General features: G+C 37.8%; 1 protein-coding gene across 1 annotated transcript; it reads left to right on the forward strand.

Annotated features, from left to right (window-relative positions):
- Positions 1-11,216: 11,216 nt before the first annotated feature.
- Positions 11,217-17,448, forward strand: LOC128230965 (uncharacterized). The gene is made up of 14 exons (XM_052943391.1): positions 11,217-11,422; positions 12,390-12,462; positions 12,601-12,828; positions 13,067-13,179; positions 13,370-13,508; positions 13,635-13,682; positions 13,806-14,023; positions 14,293-14,382; positions 14,529-14,738; positions 15,277-15,409; positions 15,683-15,856; positions 16,170-16,298; positions 16,492-16,609; positions 17,182-17,448. The coding sequence occupies exons 1-14, from the start codon at positions 11,342-11,344 to the stop codon at positions 17,432-17,434; spliced, it is 2,007 nt and encodes a 668-aa protein (XP_052799351.1). The 5' UTR covers positions 11,217-11,341; the 3' UTR covers positions 17,435-17,448.
- The last annotated feature ends 724 nt before the right edge of the window (positions 17,449-18,172 follow it).

The raw sequence follows: 18,172 nt of genomic DNA on the forward strand, positions 1-18,172 counted from the left end.
GGTCGAACAGTGAGTCCCAGATTAGCTCAGTGTGTAGAACAGTGGGTCCCGTGTTAGCTCAGTTTGTAGGTCCTAGTTTTGCTCAGTTGGTAGAACAGTGGGTCCCAGGTTAGCTCAGCTTGTAAAACAGAGGGTCCCAGGTTAGCTTAGTTGGTCAAACAGTGGGTCCCAGGTAAGCTCAGTTTGTAGAACAGTGGGTCCCAGGTTACCTCTGTTTGTAGGTCCCATGTTATCTCAGTTTGTAGAACAGTGAGTACCGGGTAAGCTCAGTTTGTAGAACCATGGGTCCCAGATTAGCTCAGTTTGTTGAACAGTGGGTTCCAGGGAAGCTCAGTTTGTAAAACAGTTGGTCACCGATTTGCTCAGTTTGAAGAACAGTGAGTCCCGGTAAAGCTCAGTTTGTAGAACAGTGGGTTCCAGGTTAGCTCAGTTTGTAGAACAATGGGTCCCAGGTTAGCTCAGTTTGTAGACCAACGGGTCAACGATTAGCTCAGTTTGTAGGTCCCATGTTATCTAAGTTAGTAGAACAGTGAGTCCCGGGTAAGCTCAGTATGTAGAACAGAGGGTGCCACATTAGCTCAGATTGTTGAACAGTGGGTTTCAGGTAATGTCAGTTTGTAAAACAGTTGGTCACCGATTAGGTCAGTTTTTAGAACAGTGAGTCCTGGTTAAGTTCAGTTTGTAGAACAGTGGGTCCCAGATTAGCTCAGTTTGTTGAAAAGTGGGTTCCACGTAAGCTCAGTCTATAAAACAGTTGGTCACGGATTATCTCAGTTTGTAGAACAGTGGGTCCTGGGGATTCTCAGTTTGTTGAACAATGGGTCCCAGGTTAGCTCAGTTTTTAGAACAATGGGTCACAGGTTAGGTCAGTTTGTAGAACAGTGGGTCAAAGATTAGCTCTGTTTGTAGGTCCCATGTTATCTAAGTTAGTAGAACAGTGAGTCCCGGGTAAGCTCAGTATGTAGAACAGAGGGTGCCACATTAGCTCAGTTTGTTGAACAGTGGTTTTCAGGTAAGGTCAGTTTGTAAAACAGTTGGTCACCGATTAGGTCAGTTTTTAGAACAGTGAGTCCCGGTTAAGCTCAGTTTGTAGAACAGTGGGTTCCAGGTAAGCTCATTTTGTAAAACAGTTGGTCACGGATTAGCTCAGTTTGTAGAACAGTGGGTCCTGGGGAATCTCAGTTTGTTGAACAGTAGGTCCCAAGTTATCTCAGTTTGTGGAACAGTGGGTACCGGGTTAACTCACTAAGTAGAGCAGGGGGTCCCAGGTTAGCTCAGTAAGTAGAGCAGCGGGTCCAAGGTAAGCTTAGTTTGTAGAGCAGTGGGTCCCAGGTAAGCTCAGTTGGTAGAACAGGGGTCCCGAGTAAACTCTTTTTGTGGAGCAGTAGGTCCCTGATTAGCTGAGTTTGTAGAACAGTGGGTCTCGTGTTAGCTCAGTTTGTAGAGCAGTGGGTCCCAGGTTATCTCAGTTTGTAGAACAGCGGGTTTCGGGTTAGCTCAGTTTGTAGATTAGTGGGTCCCAGGTAAGGTAATTTGGTAGAAAATTTGTTCCGAATAAGCTCAGTTTGTGGAGCAGTGGGTCCCAGGTTAGCTCCGTTTGTAGAGCAGTGGGTCCCAGGTTAGCTCCGTTTGTAGAACAATGGACCTCCGGTTAGCTCCATGTGTAGAGTAGTGGATCCCAGGTTAACTCAGTTTGTAGAGCAGTGGGTCTCGGGTTATCTCATTTTGTATAACATCGGGTCCCTGTTTAGCTCTGTTTGTAGAGCAGTAGGTCCCGGGTTAGCTCAGTTTGTAGAACAGTGGGTCCCGGGTAAGCCCCGTTTGTAGAACACTGGGTCCCGGGTAAGCTCCGTTTGTAGAACACTGGGTCCCGGGTAAGCTCAGTTTGTAGAACACTGGGTCCCAGGTAAGCTCCGTTTGTAGAACACTGGGTCCCGGGTAAGCTCAGTTTGTAGAACACTGGGTTCCTGCTTAGCTCAGTTTGTAGAACACTGGGTCCCAGGTAAGCTCCGTTTGTAGAACACTGGGTCCCGGGTAAGCTCAGTTTGTAGAACACTGGGTTCCTGCTTAGCTCAGTTTGTAGATCAGTGGGTCCCGGGTAGCTCAGTTTGTAGAACAGTGGGTCCTTGGTTTGTCAGTTTGTTGAACAGTGAGTCACGGGTTAGCTCAGTTTGTAGATAGTAAGTTTTATCAGTTTTCTTGCAATCTAAATACCACACGTGTACGCTTCTCTCAGTTTTTTACCTATGTTTCTAGAGGCATTAACAAAAAAGTAATTGTTTGTATAAGCTGAACGGCTGCTTGTTTACAATGTGAAAATGGAAAATTGTGTGACTTGAAACTGTGTCTTTTAGTCAAAGTGTACCTTTCTTGTACATATTTTAGCTATTTTTGATTGACTTATCGCATTTTTATTTTTAACTTCGACGGTTAGTACACTTACATGGGCACTATACGGCCGATTTTTCTATGTTAAACACCTTTTATGTTGGGCGAGGAAGTTTTATGAGTTTGTGTGTGTCGCTGAATCAGAATAAGCGTGCGTTAATGGACTAATTAAGAAACGGGCTGTAAGACATCTTATTATTTATAACAAAATGTAATTTTTTACCCAATAAGAACGTACTGCGTATTTGTTGTGCAAAATTACCTACCATATACACTTGTATACTATCCTAGCAGTTTATATATGTGCTCATTAAATTATTACTTTTTATATCAATGTAAGAACTGTTGATGTGACACGAACGTCTTGCAAAACAGCAAAAAAATGAATGCAAACTTTATCAGTTTGATACTATTTTACCACGAAAATCACGAAAACGTTTTAAAACAGTGGTAGTCATTGTCTGGTAAATATACTGTCGGCCAAGGTCATGTTAAACAGATAAGAAGATGATAAAATATCCGTGCACCAACAATAAGTTTTTTTTATGGTAATGCATCTGAAAATATTTTTATTATAATAAGTTAACTCTTTCAAACCGACTTTGCTGAACAAATTAAAGAAATCGATAGTTTAAAGAGACTCGCTCTTGTTTTTTAACCAAATAATAGTTTCCCCGAATACGATCTAAAAACACATATTTTATAATTATTTTACTCTATGATATCAAAATAGCAGAACAGAAATACAATCACAGTATAAAAAAGTATTTTGGTTTTAGTGGGGTGCTCGGGGTTGCGAACCTACACAAATAAAAACTAGATAACCGACGCCCTAACCACTAGGCCGCCAAGACTAAGGGCCAGTTTTATTAAACTTCGTACGAAGTCTTTTTGCGTAAGAACTTCGTACGAAATATATCAGGCCGCTTAGTCGTTTTATTAAGATTTTTTCGTACGAACAAGCACCTGTTTTTCGTGGATCTACGAAAGCGCTTAGGGTGGCGTACGAACTTCGTAGACTGAAAAAATGGCCTCCTCAACAACAGAAATATTTTAAAGTGGCGATCTTTCGTTTATTGTGGCGTAGTTTAACAAAACCAACTGCCATTTTAAGACTGAAGACGATTCTGTGGAATCTGCAACGTTATGGATATTTTGACGTTTTAAGAATACATTTGTTACATCACGTGGTATTGTTAATCAACCAATCATGTAACAACAAGCCGTTATCAACGCATATGGAAATTGTGCTTTTAAAAGACGATATTTGAGCAAATTTCAACATTTGCTGAACCATGATCGAGTCCATTTATTTATCTTCCTCTTTTTAAAAGCACATTATTTCGTGCTTTGTGTTAATTACAAAAATGGTCATCGACAATATTTGGAAAAAATAGAGCCAAAATTGTACTTCTATACAAATCATTATTTTTTAATAATTTCTCAAAAACGTTTTTTGCTAAAGAAGTACTTGTCTTGTAAATATAGAGCAATGATGTTTATTAAAATACTGCATTGGAGAATGCGCTTTTAAAAGGCTTGAAACATGTACACTGCTGAATGATGCGATGCAGTTTTATGAAGTATTTTGTGATCATGGCGTCTGACAAGACAATACAAGACAAATGTTAATTGTGATATTAGCTGGGACTTTTAATATCTTTCATAAAATATTGAGGTCAAATTTATATATAAATTATAATTATAATTATTACAAAATCTCTATAACTAGACATCTAAAACAGTTATAATCTCAATATAATGTTTTGCAGGCTTCAAATGTACACGATGGCATCGAGATTCAGAAGCGGTTTGTTGCGGAAGTCCGACCCAATTGGTGCTGCTCGTGGCTGCTGTTAATCGAGCCCGCGCTGTTCCCGAGCTCCCCGGATGTGTTCCGTGAGGTGTATTCCGCCATCGACGTCCCAAAGCGGCACGGATGGTCAGGGCCGTACATAATGTTCGCTGCCTGGGTCGGTGTTTACCTATGTTAAAGATTGCTACATTTAAGAACTGATTTCAAGTCTTTTAGTCTATATTTATGTAATTTATTTCACATTCAAAATCGACGAACCCATTTCGATCTGAAATGGTATTCGGCTGGATGACCAGGTGTTTGTCCGAAATTGTTTGTTTTGTAAGTAGTCTGCCCTAAAAGGATTTCAGATAAAAATGGTGTAATAATAATAATAATAATAATAATAATAATAATAATAATAATAATAATAATAATAACAACTTTATTTAACGAAGGTTACATACTAAGTGTACAATCATTACAGACATACTACTTATTTCCAGCATGGCCTTCACACAAAAAGTATTACAAAAACACATGTACTATACATATTAAGCAACATACAAAACATACATTCACACTATCACTATCATACATTTCTTCGACAAACACAACTCAGTTTAATATGATGATTATAAATTGCAATAATTTCATACTGTAAATAATGTAGATATATTCAGTAAAACCACATTCAATCAATATATTTACATATTTGGTAGTATCCATTACAAGTTGTTGCAAGAATGTCATATACGTACATTAACACAATTCATGTAAACAATGAACTATTTATTATAATGTGATTTAAATAAAGTGTCAAGAAATTTTGTTCATGTGATAAAATTATTTTGCCAATAAGTAGCCTTTTAATGCATGTTTAAAGGCTGGCAGCTTATCTTGACATTTTATGTATGTAGGAAGATTATTCCAAATTTTCATTGCTTTATAGGCAAATGTATTTTTGATATAGTTTGTTCTAGGTTTTACAACAAAAAGATCCTTGTTTTCTGAAGAACGCAAGTTATAGTGCTCATTTTTGGCAAATGTTAACAATTCTGTGAAGAACGAAGGAGTCAAACAATTCATGCTTTTGAAAACAAGTAATGAGAGATGATAATAGCACCTGTCTTCAAAAGATAGCAACCCAGACTGTTTGAACATGTTTCCACAGTGGCTAGTTCCCGACTTCATTATTAGCTTAATCGCTCTTTTCTGAATGTTAGTGATTTTTGTGGTATCTGAGGAATGTGTAAGTCCCCAGACACTACAACAGTACTCCATGTTTCACATGATATATGCATTATAATACAATGATTTCATCTCGTCTGTTAAATAATATGCTATTCTTCTTAAAAGTGCCAATTTTGAATTAAGCTTATTCACTACAGTCTTAACATGTGTATGCCATGACAATGTCTGATCAACATGCACCCCGAGGACCTTTTGACATTTCACGTTTTCTACTGACAATCCATCTATTGATAGTTCAAGTTGCAATGCATGTTTTGCCTTATAATTAGTACATAGAATCATACATTTGGTTTTTGATGGATGGATTGACATATTATTTGTCTCACACCAACAGCTCACACTATTAAGACTTTTTTGTAGATCTGACTGAATGCTCAATATACTTGGACCTATTTTGTATAACGTGGAATCATCTGCATATAAGTCAATACATGAATTGGAAGAAATTAATGGCATATCATTGATGTATATTAGAAAAAGTAAGGGACCGAGTATTGATCCTTGAGGGACACCCGACATAGTTTTCATTTTCTCTGAATTTATGTTGTTCCCTTTCACAAATTGCATCCTGTTAGTCAGATAGGACCTAAATAACTTCATAGACCTTTCTGTGAAGTGATAAAGTTTAAGTTTGTGTAAGAGTATTTCATGGTCGACTAAGTCAAATTCTTTTCGGAGATCGAGATAAATGGCCCCTACATAATCACCACTGTCTATACCCTTCAACCAAGTATCTATAAGATGGGTTAATGCAGTCTGACAAGAGTGATTTGGACGGAAACCCGACTGATTTTTGTGTATAATATCCGTTCTCTTAAAAAACATTTGCAACTGAGACGCAATATGTCGTTCAAATATCTTTGATAAAGTATTGAGAATGGATATAGGGCGATAGTTTCCCGGTTCGTATTTATTTCCTGATTTGTGTATCGGGACAACAGAAGGTTTCTTTCAATTTGTCAGGAAATATACCGCTTTCTATACTGTTATTGATGATGGAAGCTATTGTAGATGTTATGTAATCGCCACAATAGCGTAAAATGTTTGGTCCTATTCCATCAGGACCAGTGGACTTTGAAATGTCAAGTTTATCAATGATGTGCTTTACATCAAGGGCTGTAATATTTTCCACATTAAATTGATGATGTCGCAATTTTTCATCCAGATATTTCTGCAGAGTAGAAAAATGTTCCTTAGCAAATGGTTTTCTCTTAATTATATTAGATATATTGGTGAAGTGAGAATTTAAGGCTTCCAATATTTCCACTGTACCCTCAATATCTTTTTCATTTATTATAAGTTTATTTGGAATACTAAATTGGTGTGCTTTGTTGTTATTTGTGATATCATTCAGGTTTTGCCAAAGAAACTTTGAAGATTTATTATTTTTGATAGCATCGTTATAGAAGGATTTCTTGCTTTTGCGTATCATAGATGAAATTTTGTTTCGTGTTTTTTTGTAATTTTCAAAATCTTTGTGCAAAAAATAATAATCCCTCAAAAAAATTGTTTGTTTTATTTGATCCGAGAACCAAAACGGTTGACTCGCATGTTTAATTCTCTTTTGCTTGATTGTCGTATGGTCAGAAAGAGCAGTATGAATTGTATCATAAAAAATGTCCAAAGCAAAGTTTGGATCTGCTATTGAATCGATAAGGATCAGATTCGAGTTAACTAAAGCTGCTTTAAAAAGATCTTCATCGAAGCATGGCATGGTCGTACGCCAGGTTTATATGCAAGCCGGTAACTGTTACTGATTTGCATTGTATACCATGACAGTACAATACTAGGTAAAAACAACGCCGATTATTTCATTATAAAAATAGTCTGCTGGCCTAGCCTTCTTTAAAAGTACATGTATTTGAATGAGGTGATAAGTGTAACTACTCCGGAGGAACACTCTAAACGTTTGACATTGTATTGACCAACAGTCTTTAGTAAGAAAGAATCGCGGTGTTCATGTAGCCTTGGTATCGTCGTTGTCGTAGTTGGCGTCTTGTGTGCACTTTCATATACATGTATGCAGCAAGTTCCATAACTCTGGCTAAACTATTCAAGTGTTGTGTCCCTTGATCAACAGGCAGGGGTGGGGTGGGGGAGCGTTAATAAACACACGTGGTTCTCCTGTTATAGTTAGACAAACTCTGCAACATTACATGAATCCGCCTGTTCAAGGATACTGGCGGGAATGTGGCGGAGCAAGGACTTCCTGGACATCTTGATCACAGCAAGGGACGACAGCGGCGCCGGTCTCACAGAAACTGAAATCATGGACGAAGTCAGCACCTTCCTCTTCGCTGGTAATATTTTGAATACTTCGTTCCCGGTGTAAGTACTTGAAAGGGATTGCGGCTTTATAGGAAGTAGATTTCGTTCGTTCTGCGTACTTGTTGTTTTAGTATTTACCAAAGTAATTATTATCGCAAGATGACCCTACCCTGTACGTAACTTCCCTGTAGCTGAGATGGGTTGTTTGTTGCAATATTCTCCGGGTTTTTTTTATTTTGTACTTAATGAAGGCCTTGTAGTTATTTATCATAATTGTAAACTAAAATGCCTTTAATAATGATGAAATGTTCAATTTCGAGTATTATGGGTGTTTTTGCGTACCTGAACGCTACAATAATATCATAACTACCCCCTTTATGAACTGTCCACAGAGAAGGCATTGGTCAGTTCCAATACACGACGTGTTTCATAAAGGAAGTGCTTCGTTATTATTGCCCGGTGCCGGCCCAGTCCCGTGTGCTCGCCCACTCGCTGACCGTGCAGTGGAAGACCTTCCATCCAGGGCAGATAATCGACATTGGCATGAACTCCCTCCATCACAACCCAGCAGTCTGGGACGAAGATCACAACGTACGACATTCAACAATCGGTGTTTTCCATTATACCAAGGTGTAATAGCGCACGGCTACCATATATATTTATATTAAAAGCTTTACTCTAAATTATTGTTTTAAATTCAGGAACTTACAATTTAAAATTCACCGCCATTTTTTTACCTTAAAATGACCTTGACTTTGAAGTTCTTTTTAAAGTTGTATCTTAATTTGAGATGCATTATGAGAGAATTGATATCCATGTGAATATTCAGTGCTAATTATTTAATGAAAATAACCATATCCGAACCAAATGGCCAAACTCACTTTTCATAATTGAAATACCTTTACATGTCATGATATGATATACTAGTAAGCAATTATTTGCTTAGCAAAGTGGTGCAGTAAATGGTTGTGGGAAGTTTGCAAAACATACGAAATTCAACATCTTCAAATGTCGTTGGTCAACAAGATGAATGTCGTGCTGGCATGACATACTCGTAGGACATTTACAAACTAAATTTCAATAATGACACACTAATTGACATTCAAAAAATAGTGTCGTTCGTACACGATATTGGACATTCAAAAAGGAGAGTCCTGCTGGCACGACATTGGGCATTTGAAAAATAAATGTGCTGGCACGACATTGTGCAGTTTATTTTTCAAATGTCCAGTGTCAAATGTCGTGCAAGCTGGAGGTTGGTTTTCGAATGTTCATCGTCCAATAAATTTTACTGTCAGAAGTACTGTCACCCTGTTCGGAAAAATACAGAGATTACCGATGATCACGAGCATGAGCATTCATTTACATTTTTATTTCCGAAGTAAGCCGACGGCAAAAATAGGGGAATAGCTAGTAAACGAGTCTGTACAATGAAGGAAGCCGATTCTATCACTCTAGTAAAACATTCGAAGACTACTTTACGTGTAGTACAACGGGGAATAACCATTTTCAACGAGTATTCGGATGGAAACCAGTTTGTATAAATCTTTTAAGTGATATTGTTGATACTCCGAATCATCAAAACTGTCACCTGCGGTATGTGCACTCTTCTGTAAGGCAAAACTATGGCAAAGAGCTGAAGACGGATCTGTGCATAGTCGAAAGTATAGGATTTCAAACCAGCTGACGAAAAAATAAAAAAAAACTGACATAAAACAACAACAACAAGATGTTCTCTAGCAAGGACACTTACAAATCGAGGGTAACTACAAAGGTCTGCTTTTGGATATGTTGAGCACAAAACTGTCATCTCGGGCGGCGATCTTGAGAGTATGGTTTCACAACTATCTCATTAGGCGAGGTCAGGAGAATCTTCGTTCAATGACAAAGTCAACATTGCAAATGTTTGGATTAAACATGGCTGTGTCGTTATGAAATCGCTCTTTTTATTTTTTAAAGAACCCCTTATTAATCATTTAAACAATTTTTGAATAATTCGATGAAAAACAGCCCCGTTTTATGTACGTATACACTATTTAAAACTTCTTTTAATGCTTAAATGCTCTGGGTATCTCGATAAATTTGCTTCAAAGTATCGAATTCCTTTACGACTTTCGTATTGAAAGTGGGTGTTATGGTAACAATAGAATTGCCTATAGTCAGTTCTATTGCACCATATGTGATAGTGATGATACTGAAGAGGAGTTTCATTTCGTTTGTGTTTGTAATGTATATGTTTACGTGGAACATTTTTAAAATGAAAATACTTTGTTATGCCTAATTTTATGAAATTCATTGGCCTCATGCAAAATAGTAACTATTCCATTCAAATTAATTCATGCAATATCATTTCTAAAGGATTCGAACGCCGTCACAACATTGTTAATATTGTTTCTTAACCAATTTCACTTAGATAAGTGCTAACGTTAAAATAATTTATTTACATTTATAATCTTTATATTTCTTTATACATTACAATTGTATATAATGTTTGTTATATGATATGTTTCTATTTGTGGTAAATAGAATATCAATATTATTTTAAAGTGATCGTATAATATGTTTCTTGTCTCACATTCAAACCTATTGTGTTATCGTTGTATAAATGTATAATTGAAATTATTTTTCGATAATGTAATGAGTAACACGCTTGTGTTCAAAGTTCTGAATACGTGTGTTGAATCTTGAATCTTATACAGTTCACTTGATTTGTGTGATAAAATGAATTGTTTCGATATAATAACATAATTATGAGATTGCTGATTGGGTGAAATTTTACCTGTTTAATATGATAGAAATGCTTCAAACACTGATAAGCCTTACGTGTTATAAAAATGTTGTGATTGTTGATATGTTGTTTGAAATTTGACGTTTATATACTTGAAGTTTTCTTGTTTAATGTGATAAATTTATAATTGAAAGTCGTTTTGGTTTTTATTGTCATTTTGTGTTAACAACAAACTATTGATCCCCTTCAATAATTTCGGTGTTTTAAAATTATAAGATGGCTGTTGGGGTGATGTCAAATGTCGTTTTTTTAGTATAGCTGCAGTAAATTTTCGTATTTTTCACATGTTTTTTTCCTAAGAGACTAATAGAACATGTTGTTGTTGTTTTTTCAAATCAATTAAGGCACCGCTGAAATAGCAGCTGGGAAATTTATTGCATGAACTACTAAGAAATCTTATGAAAAAACGTAAACATATATTTAGAAACATACTTTTAGAAAGTTTTACGTAATTGCTATTATTGTTTTTGAATACTCTTATAATTATATTTCTTTGTTCTTTGTGTGAGGAGTTTCCGCGTTCGATGTCTCCTACAGCTGTATTTCACCATATGTGGTAATTTACCTGTGGTTCCCTGATCTCACTGCTGTTTACTGTTCGTGTTCTTATCTATTTTCCCTTTTTGTTACCACTATATAAATGGTTCCTCTAATTCAGAGTTCAATGATTAAGTTTTATCCTACGATATAAGATGGGTTGCAATATTTTGAAGAAATATGTATTGTGTGTATTTGTATTCCTGGTAAGTTTAAGGCAGGCGGGTGCGGATTACCCGTGTACTTGTAACTACAACGTCGAGACGCCCGTGTATAAGACGCTATCGACGTCGGGCGAGACTTTAGGATATATGTATGAGTTTGACTGTAAACCGGACGCCAGCGTTATCACACACGGTGGCCAATTCATAGCTGTACAATTTGAGAAACAGGTAAGTGAAAACCAAATTTGTTATTATCTCCATTTATTTTTCATATAAAGCTACAAAGAACTTACACACCCTTCCCCATTATGGCCCCGAGTACTTGCTAATTGTTCAGTATTTAGGATTTGGGTAATGCACCATGAACAGTTCTATCGGAGGTTTTTCGTAATCTTAGGTTGTTAATGTTTTGTAAATGCTGATGTTGAATTTGTTCTTGTCCTTGGAGGACAATTCTGTAACCATGTCTGTTAGCTGTGATTTGCCACGGTAAGAATGGGTACCTGTTTAAAACACCCTGTGAGTTATGTTTTGGCTCGCTTTGTTCGAAGAAACAATGTTTCAGTCGGAGAGTTTCATAGCTTTTGTTTCGTACTCTTATCCTTCGACTCGTGTTGGTCAATTGTAGTCATACTTAAAGAACCGGTGGAGCCATTGCTGTGAAACATATTCCCTTACACACTACATGTGAGTCAATGTGGCTAAATTTCTCCTTGATTGTACTCACTATGAACGCAAGAGCCTAGACTAGAGGGCTTTTGGTCGCTCGCTGGGTGTGTGTAATATTTGACAGAGACCAAGTTCGTACATCCCGGTTTCAGAGAAGCCATCTTTTACATGAAACTTCTTTATAAATAGTTATATATTAACATTAGTAAAGGTCTGACATAACCTTCTTTGAGGAATTTTGCAAACCTTAGTCTGAAATCGTACATTTCTGGTGTTCATGATTTAAAGGTAAATATAGACTATTGGGTCTTATTACGATTCAAATAAAATATCTGCGTACAAACACTGTGGGTGATTCGTTCTGCCTAAATAGACCATGAATTGCAAATGCAAAGGGGCGGTCACTCCCAATTTGTTTTTGATTATCTTTTTTCGCTATCTTTGTTTAGAACTTCAGAACCTATTTACAGTTAAGTGTTTTATCTACCCCTTGCTAACGATGGCGCCATATCGTTGTATGTTTCAGTACGGCTATGTACAAAAGGACAACAATATAGAGTCACAGACTTGCCCTGACAGCCCACCCGCCACTGATATAGGTAAAATAATCAACATGTTTTTGATATTAAATAACTTAAGAAAACTATAAACAACGTATACGTCAATGACATCCTTAGTATTTCAATCTTGAAATGGCAGCATTTGACGTTTATTGAGCATGTCTACATTTTCCTCAGTGACAACGACACCGATGACAACACCAACGACAACAACAACACCAACAACAAGTACTACTACCATTACAACACAAAGAATTACACCATCATCTACACCAACACATTCCACATCGACAACAACAACGAGAAGAACCACCACCACTAGAACCACCACAACAACGACTGTGCCTACAACAACAACAACGCTTAAAGCGACTACAACAGAATATGCGTACTGGAAGCAAGCCGGTAACAGTGGAAAGTTGACGTTTGTTTATAGTAACTAAATAATACATCTTATAAAACCGTAATTTTAAGGAATCTTGTGATCGAATATTTGAAAATATTGATGAAAAAGCTGTTCGTATACAATGAGTAAAAGAGTATCAAATATATAATTTCACAATCATGTGTCAACTATTTCTATGACCATCGCATGTTAAAGTGCACTTAATGGCTTTGCGTTTTACACTATTTGACTCCATAGCCAATGTGACCGGCACGCCCCTCCAGTACATCGGCGTGGGCTACAATCTGCTCACGGGAAACCCGGAAATGGCCACAGACCCAGCACTCCTGCTGGATAAACGCGTACTCCAGGTATATTTTAGTTGAAATAATAGAAACAGCACATGCACTGTATTCAAAGTCTTGTCATACAGGCATAGCGCACACAATTTACACGACTGTTTAGTTTTGTTCTAGCAGGTTACTCAGTATCAAAGTCAATTCTACGCCATTGTCTTCGGTAACAATTATACATATTACAATTTATCCGATTTGTCTTCAGCTGACAAAGACGGAAACCACGGAAGTCCAAGAGGCTTCAGTACAGCTTGGATCAACCTGCACAAACAGCAAACGGCACGCCCTTGTCCATGGATCCTTGTCCCTACAGGGCGAAATGAAAGCATTTGTGCAAGCATCGTGTAGGTATTTGGTTATTGTGAGATCGACCATATTTATTTGTAACAATAGTTTTAAATGGTGGAAAAGGTCTGAATTGTATATTGAACATAAAAAGAGTACAGAAATGAACATGTTTATTTTTTCAGCAACACACCCTCCGTCATTGACAGGATCAAGTTTCACAGGAAATTCAGGTGTGTGTCAGTTCATACACCCCTTAAACAATAAATTCCCGCTTCTCGAGCTATCAGTGTTTTCAAGTGAATGCTCATGAGTCTTCATTGGTGTTGAGTTGAGTTAAGTTTATTTATTCATAGAGTTTGTCAAAGCGCAAACGACACTGAACGCTGGGGAAGAGGTCTACCAGGACCACGTGATCACATGCAAAATGGGAACAGCTCAGTATGACCTTGCAGGCGCGCAGTCGAATCACTACACAGTTTCTCATGACTTCGCCAAGGCTGTGTGCAACCTTACAACATTGGACAGCTCCTCTGAGTCGCAATATCTTAATTTCCTCGATCAATGGGGCACGGTTAGTCCAAAATCTCTGATACATGTATTATGAACCTATTTGTGTTCAGGTCAACGGGTAGGATAAACAATATATCTTGGACACAGATACTTGTCATATGTTTCTTATGCTTGAAGATCATTAGATTATTTTCTTACTTTATTTCGTTTATTTGAATTATGTTCGAAAACATAAGTCATGGAAAAGTGAAAAGTGAGTAGACTACAAATAAATGCAAATTGAAAGAGAATTTATTGGGATAGGAATAATTATTTTTGTTTGATTTTCAGAGCGTTGTGACTATGGCAGACTTGGGGACACGGACGATTAAACGCCACAAATTGACTGTTCCTGCATTATTTCAACATGTCCAAATATCGGTATAGTTGACCCATTTTTGCATTTATCTACAATTGCGCGGCATAGCATTTAGACCTCAAAGTAATTTAGTTATTATTTTTTCTTTGTATACGAAAATAAAATTTGAAAGAAAATAACTTACAATTTTTATTCTATATAATTTTAGGATCCAAGCGTACTTGACCATTCCGGCTATTTCAAAGGTCACACATCCTCATTGACCATTAATGTGGGCAGGTATAACCAGAGCGCACTCGCTACACATTCCTTTGGATCCCCAGATCAGCTGACCGTCGGGATTATTTCCAACCCCAAACCCATCCGAATTGAGGTTGCGCCGATCTTTGACTTTATACAGTGGATTTACTTTCAACCGGTACACGATTAAGTATATGTGTATTGTTCCGCCAGCAGTCTGGTGTTTTACGGCACTACAGACTAACCTGGCAACCTGTTTTAACGGGCACGTGCTTCTACTGACTATTCCACTTCCCTCCCCACCGATTTTACTATAAAATGTGTATATATTAAGCGGACAGCTGTATAACGCGGCCGCGGCCACTCGTCTTTGACCAAAAGAAGCCATACAGACACCCTTTAGCTACCACATTATGTATTATTATTATTTAGAATTACAACTTTCCATGACTGGCTGCATTTTTTATTTGTTCCCTTCGTTCCGTAGATAAGAAGACTTCCTCTGCCTATGACTTTTAGACAAAAAGTGGTCTGTTAATAAGCCAAGAGCAGGAACCTTAAGACATACTTATTAGGCCCAGAATAAATGTAATTTTAATAGTGTTCACATGCAGACTCCATATTTTGTCCGAAAAACCCCTACATGAGCATTGTGTTATGTGAATGGTTTCAAAGCTGGGATTAATACTAATATCAACTCTTGCTCTTAATTATAGATCATGTTTGAGTTGAAAGCGCGCCACGAGTGTGTGGACACGATGCAGGCCCACGACCTCCAGCTGATTGCCAACAACGTCCGGTCTGTAATGGCTCAGTACGGACAACACAAGGGGGCGACCGGAACCACAGGTGCTACTTTGTAATCTTTATAAACGATGTACGCGTCAACAGATTTAGGTTGAGATGACACGAAATCCTTCGAGCAGATACATTTCCTTTTAGTAAAGTTAACTGAAAAAAATCATCGACAGAGGACCTGTGTTTGAGTTTGTTAAAACCAATGATACAAAATATTCTCATAATCCTACTTTACTCAAATAATGATAAGATACATACCGATGCATGAAGTCCAGAAATGTAGAAGGAACCTTTCTTATCACATATTTACTCTTTATACCTCAGATCATTCGTTGCAAGCGCCTGTGACATGGCCACTCGGCAAGTTTGGATTGATGAAGGCTGCTTCCGGTTGCCCAGGGAACGACGTCCACTGGGTACAAGGCTGGCGCAAACATGATACGGAAGACTCCGGCGCGCATAACTACTTCACCCCTGGAGTCAATAATTATTTAAGTGGTGAATCAGATATTTTACTTGAGCATTCATTTTTCAAAGAGTTTACACGTGAATTCTCGTTTTTGTAAATATTCCGCATAGCTTTAGTTTATAAGTTCGTTGAAGTAGCTTGTTACTACGTAAAATTCATAACAAAGTTATTATTATCATTATTATTATTATTATTATTATTATAAATTATTATTATTATTATTATTATTATTATTATTATTATTATTATTATATCATTATTATATTATTATAATTATTATTATTAGTAGTAGTAGTAGTATTATTAGTATTATTAGCATTATTATTAGCATTATTATTGCAGGATATTTTTACTCGAACAACATCAAAACCGATTTCTGTATTAAGAACACCCCTTCTGTCACAAGCTACGACACCAACTGGCCAAGAGGTTCCTATTGTATACTGAAGTACGGAGGTTCCTGTCCTTTTGGTAAGCATTCAGATTTTCGGTGTGCCATATCATCTTATTTTATTATGCAGACACTGTCCACAATCCTTCAAAGATAGAACATTAATTGTGATTAAACGACTGAAGCAGGGAACAGAGAAAAATGTACCTCCGTTATTAGTTTTTTGATGACAGAAACGGTCAAATTTAATAGCTTGTTACATCCTTCCTTCAGGTTTCCAAAACGGGTTCATTTTCTGGGACGATGAAGACGTGAACAACAACAATGAACGAGGCGGAACTCTGCCGGATGGCGAATACGGCAGCAACACCAAAATTTACTATTGCTGCAGGTCAGCCGGCATGGTGCACTTAAAAACAACATTTTATGTTAAGTAAACGCGTTTTTTTTCATTTAGCCTTGGGTTTATTGCGACGTATGACCGTGCGGAAACTGTGTTGGCCATAACCGCTTCCGTGGCCTAAGGGTTAAGGTGTCCACCTACGGAGCAGGAGGTCGTGGATTTGATCCATGAACGCGTCATACTGAAAAACATTAAATGTTGGAACATGTAGCTCCATTGTCTGGCTCCCGGCATCTAAAGGGTATTGCTCTGTACACCGTGCACCGAATATGTAGTAAAATAACCATAGGGCCTCTTAAACAGCTAGGGTATCGCGCCCGGACTTCTTTGTATCCCACCACTGTCTCCTCCGCGTGCTGTCCATTCAGCATTACCGTTGTAAATAAGTGCGTGCACTTTCACGGGTTATCCCACAAGGTCTAAAGAAAAAATACACTGAAACTTAGAACACTTGTTTCTTTGACAATACAAACATTTGTTGCTTAAAACTTACTTCGACTTAATCAGTGCAGCAAATAAACCAATGTCAGGCGTTACAATATGTGTTTTTGATTTTTCAGGAACGATGGCCGGACATCGACGGCGATTAGCCTGCCCACGGACCGGCCCTTTATCCTGATGCGCCTGACGGCCACCTGTCAGGCCGTGTACGGTATGGGTGTCACGGACGTGTTCGTGCGCTGGGACGACGACGACTTTATCAACAACAGCGGTCGCGGTGGTATGCACCCGTACGATGACGGCGGCTCCAAGGACCACATGCTGCACTTCTGCTACTATCACTCCACCGCTCATGGAGGAATTGTCGGATAACACATGCTTTCATATTCGACTGTACTTATTTGTTCTATAAATAATAAAATGTTCAAGTTGCGCCTATGCTTTTATTTTCAATACATATTTAAAAGTTTACACCAATCTATCACGAATTAATATCGACGTCGATGGTTTCCGAAATGATATAATGATCTTGAGGTTTTATCTGTTGCCTTGCAGCAGGGCTAATCTGTACCAAAACATGGATCGTTTTTGGTTTGTGCCAGTTTGCAAGCCAGATCCCGACGCAAACCCGCCATAACAGACATCCTCTACCCGATGATACCATTGACGCTGTATAGAGCTTCCGACACAAACCTTCACGATGAGCTCTTTATGCAGTGTTTTAAGAAGCACGAAGCCCTCCAACGAGCTCTATGCGCTGCGTTCTGTAAATCAAAGGGCGAAATATGGGTCATACGTTTGGATATATGATTAAACGATTATGATGAGCACACCTGGAAAACATAATTATGCTGTATAAAAGACCCGATGATGATGATGATGATGATGATGATGATGATGATGATGATGATGATGATGATGATGATGATGGTTATGATGATGATGATGATGATGATGATGATGATGATGATGATGATGATGATGATGATGCTGATGATGATGATGCGTTACATGGGTCCAAATTTGACCATGCGTTACATGGTGCCAATCTTGACCATAAGTTATATGGGGCCAAGTGTGACCATGCGTTACATACGGCCAAGTTTGACC

This window comes from Mya arenaria, chromosome 4 (genome assembly GCF_026914265.1).
Source record: "Mya arenaria isolate MELC-2E11 chromosome 4, ASM2691426v1".
Classification (NCBI taxonomy): domain Eukaryota; kingdom Metazoa; phylum Mollusca; class Bivalvia; order Myida; family Myidae; genus Mya; species Mya arenaria.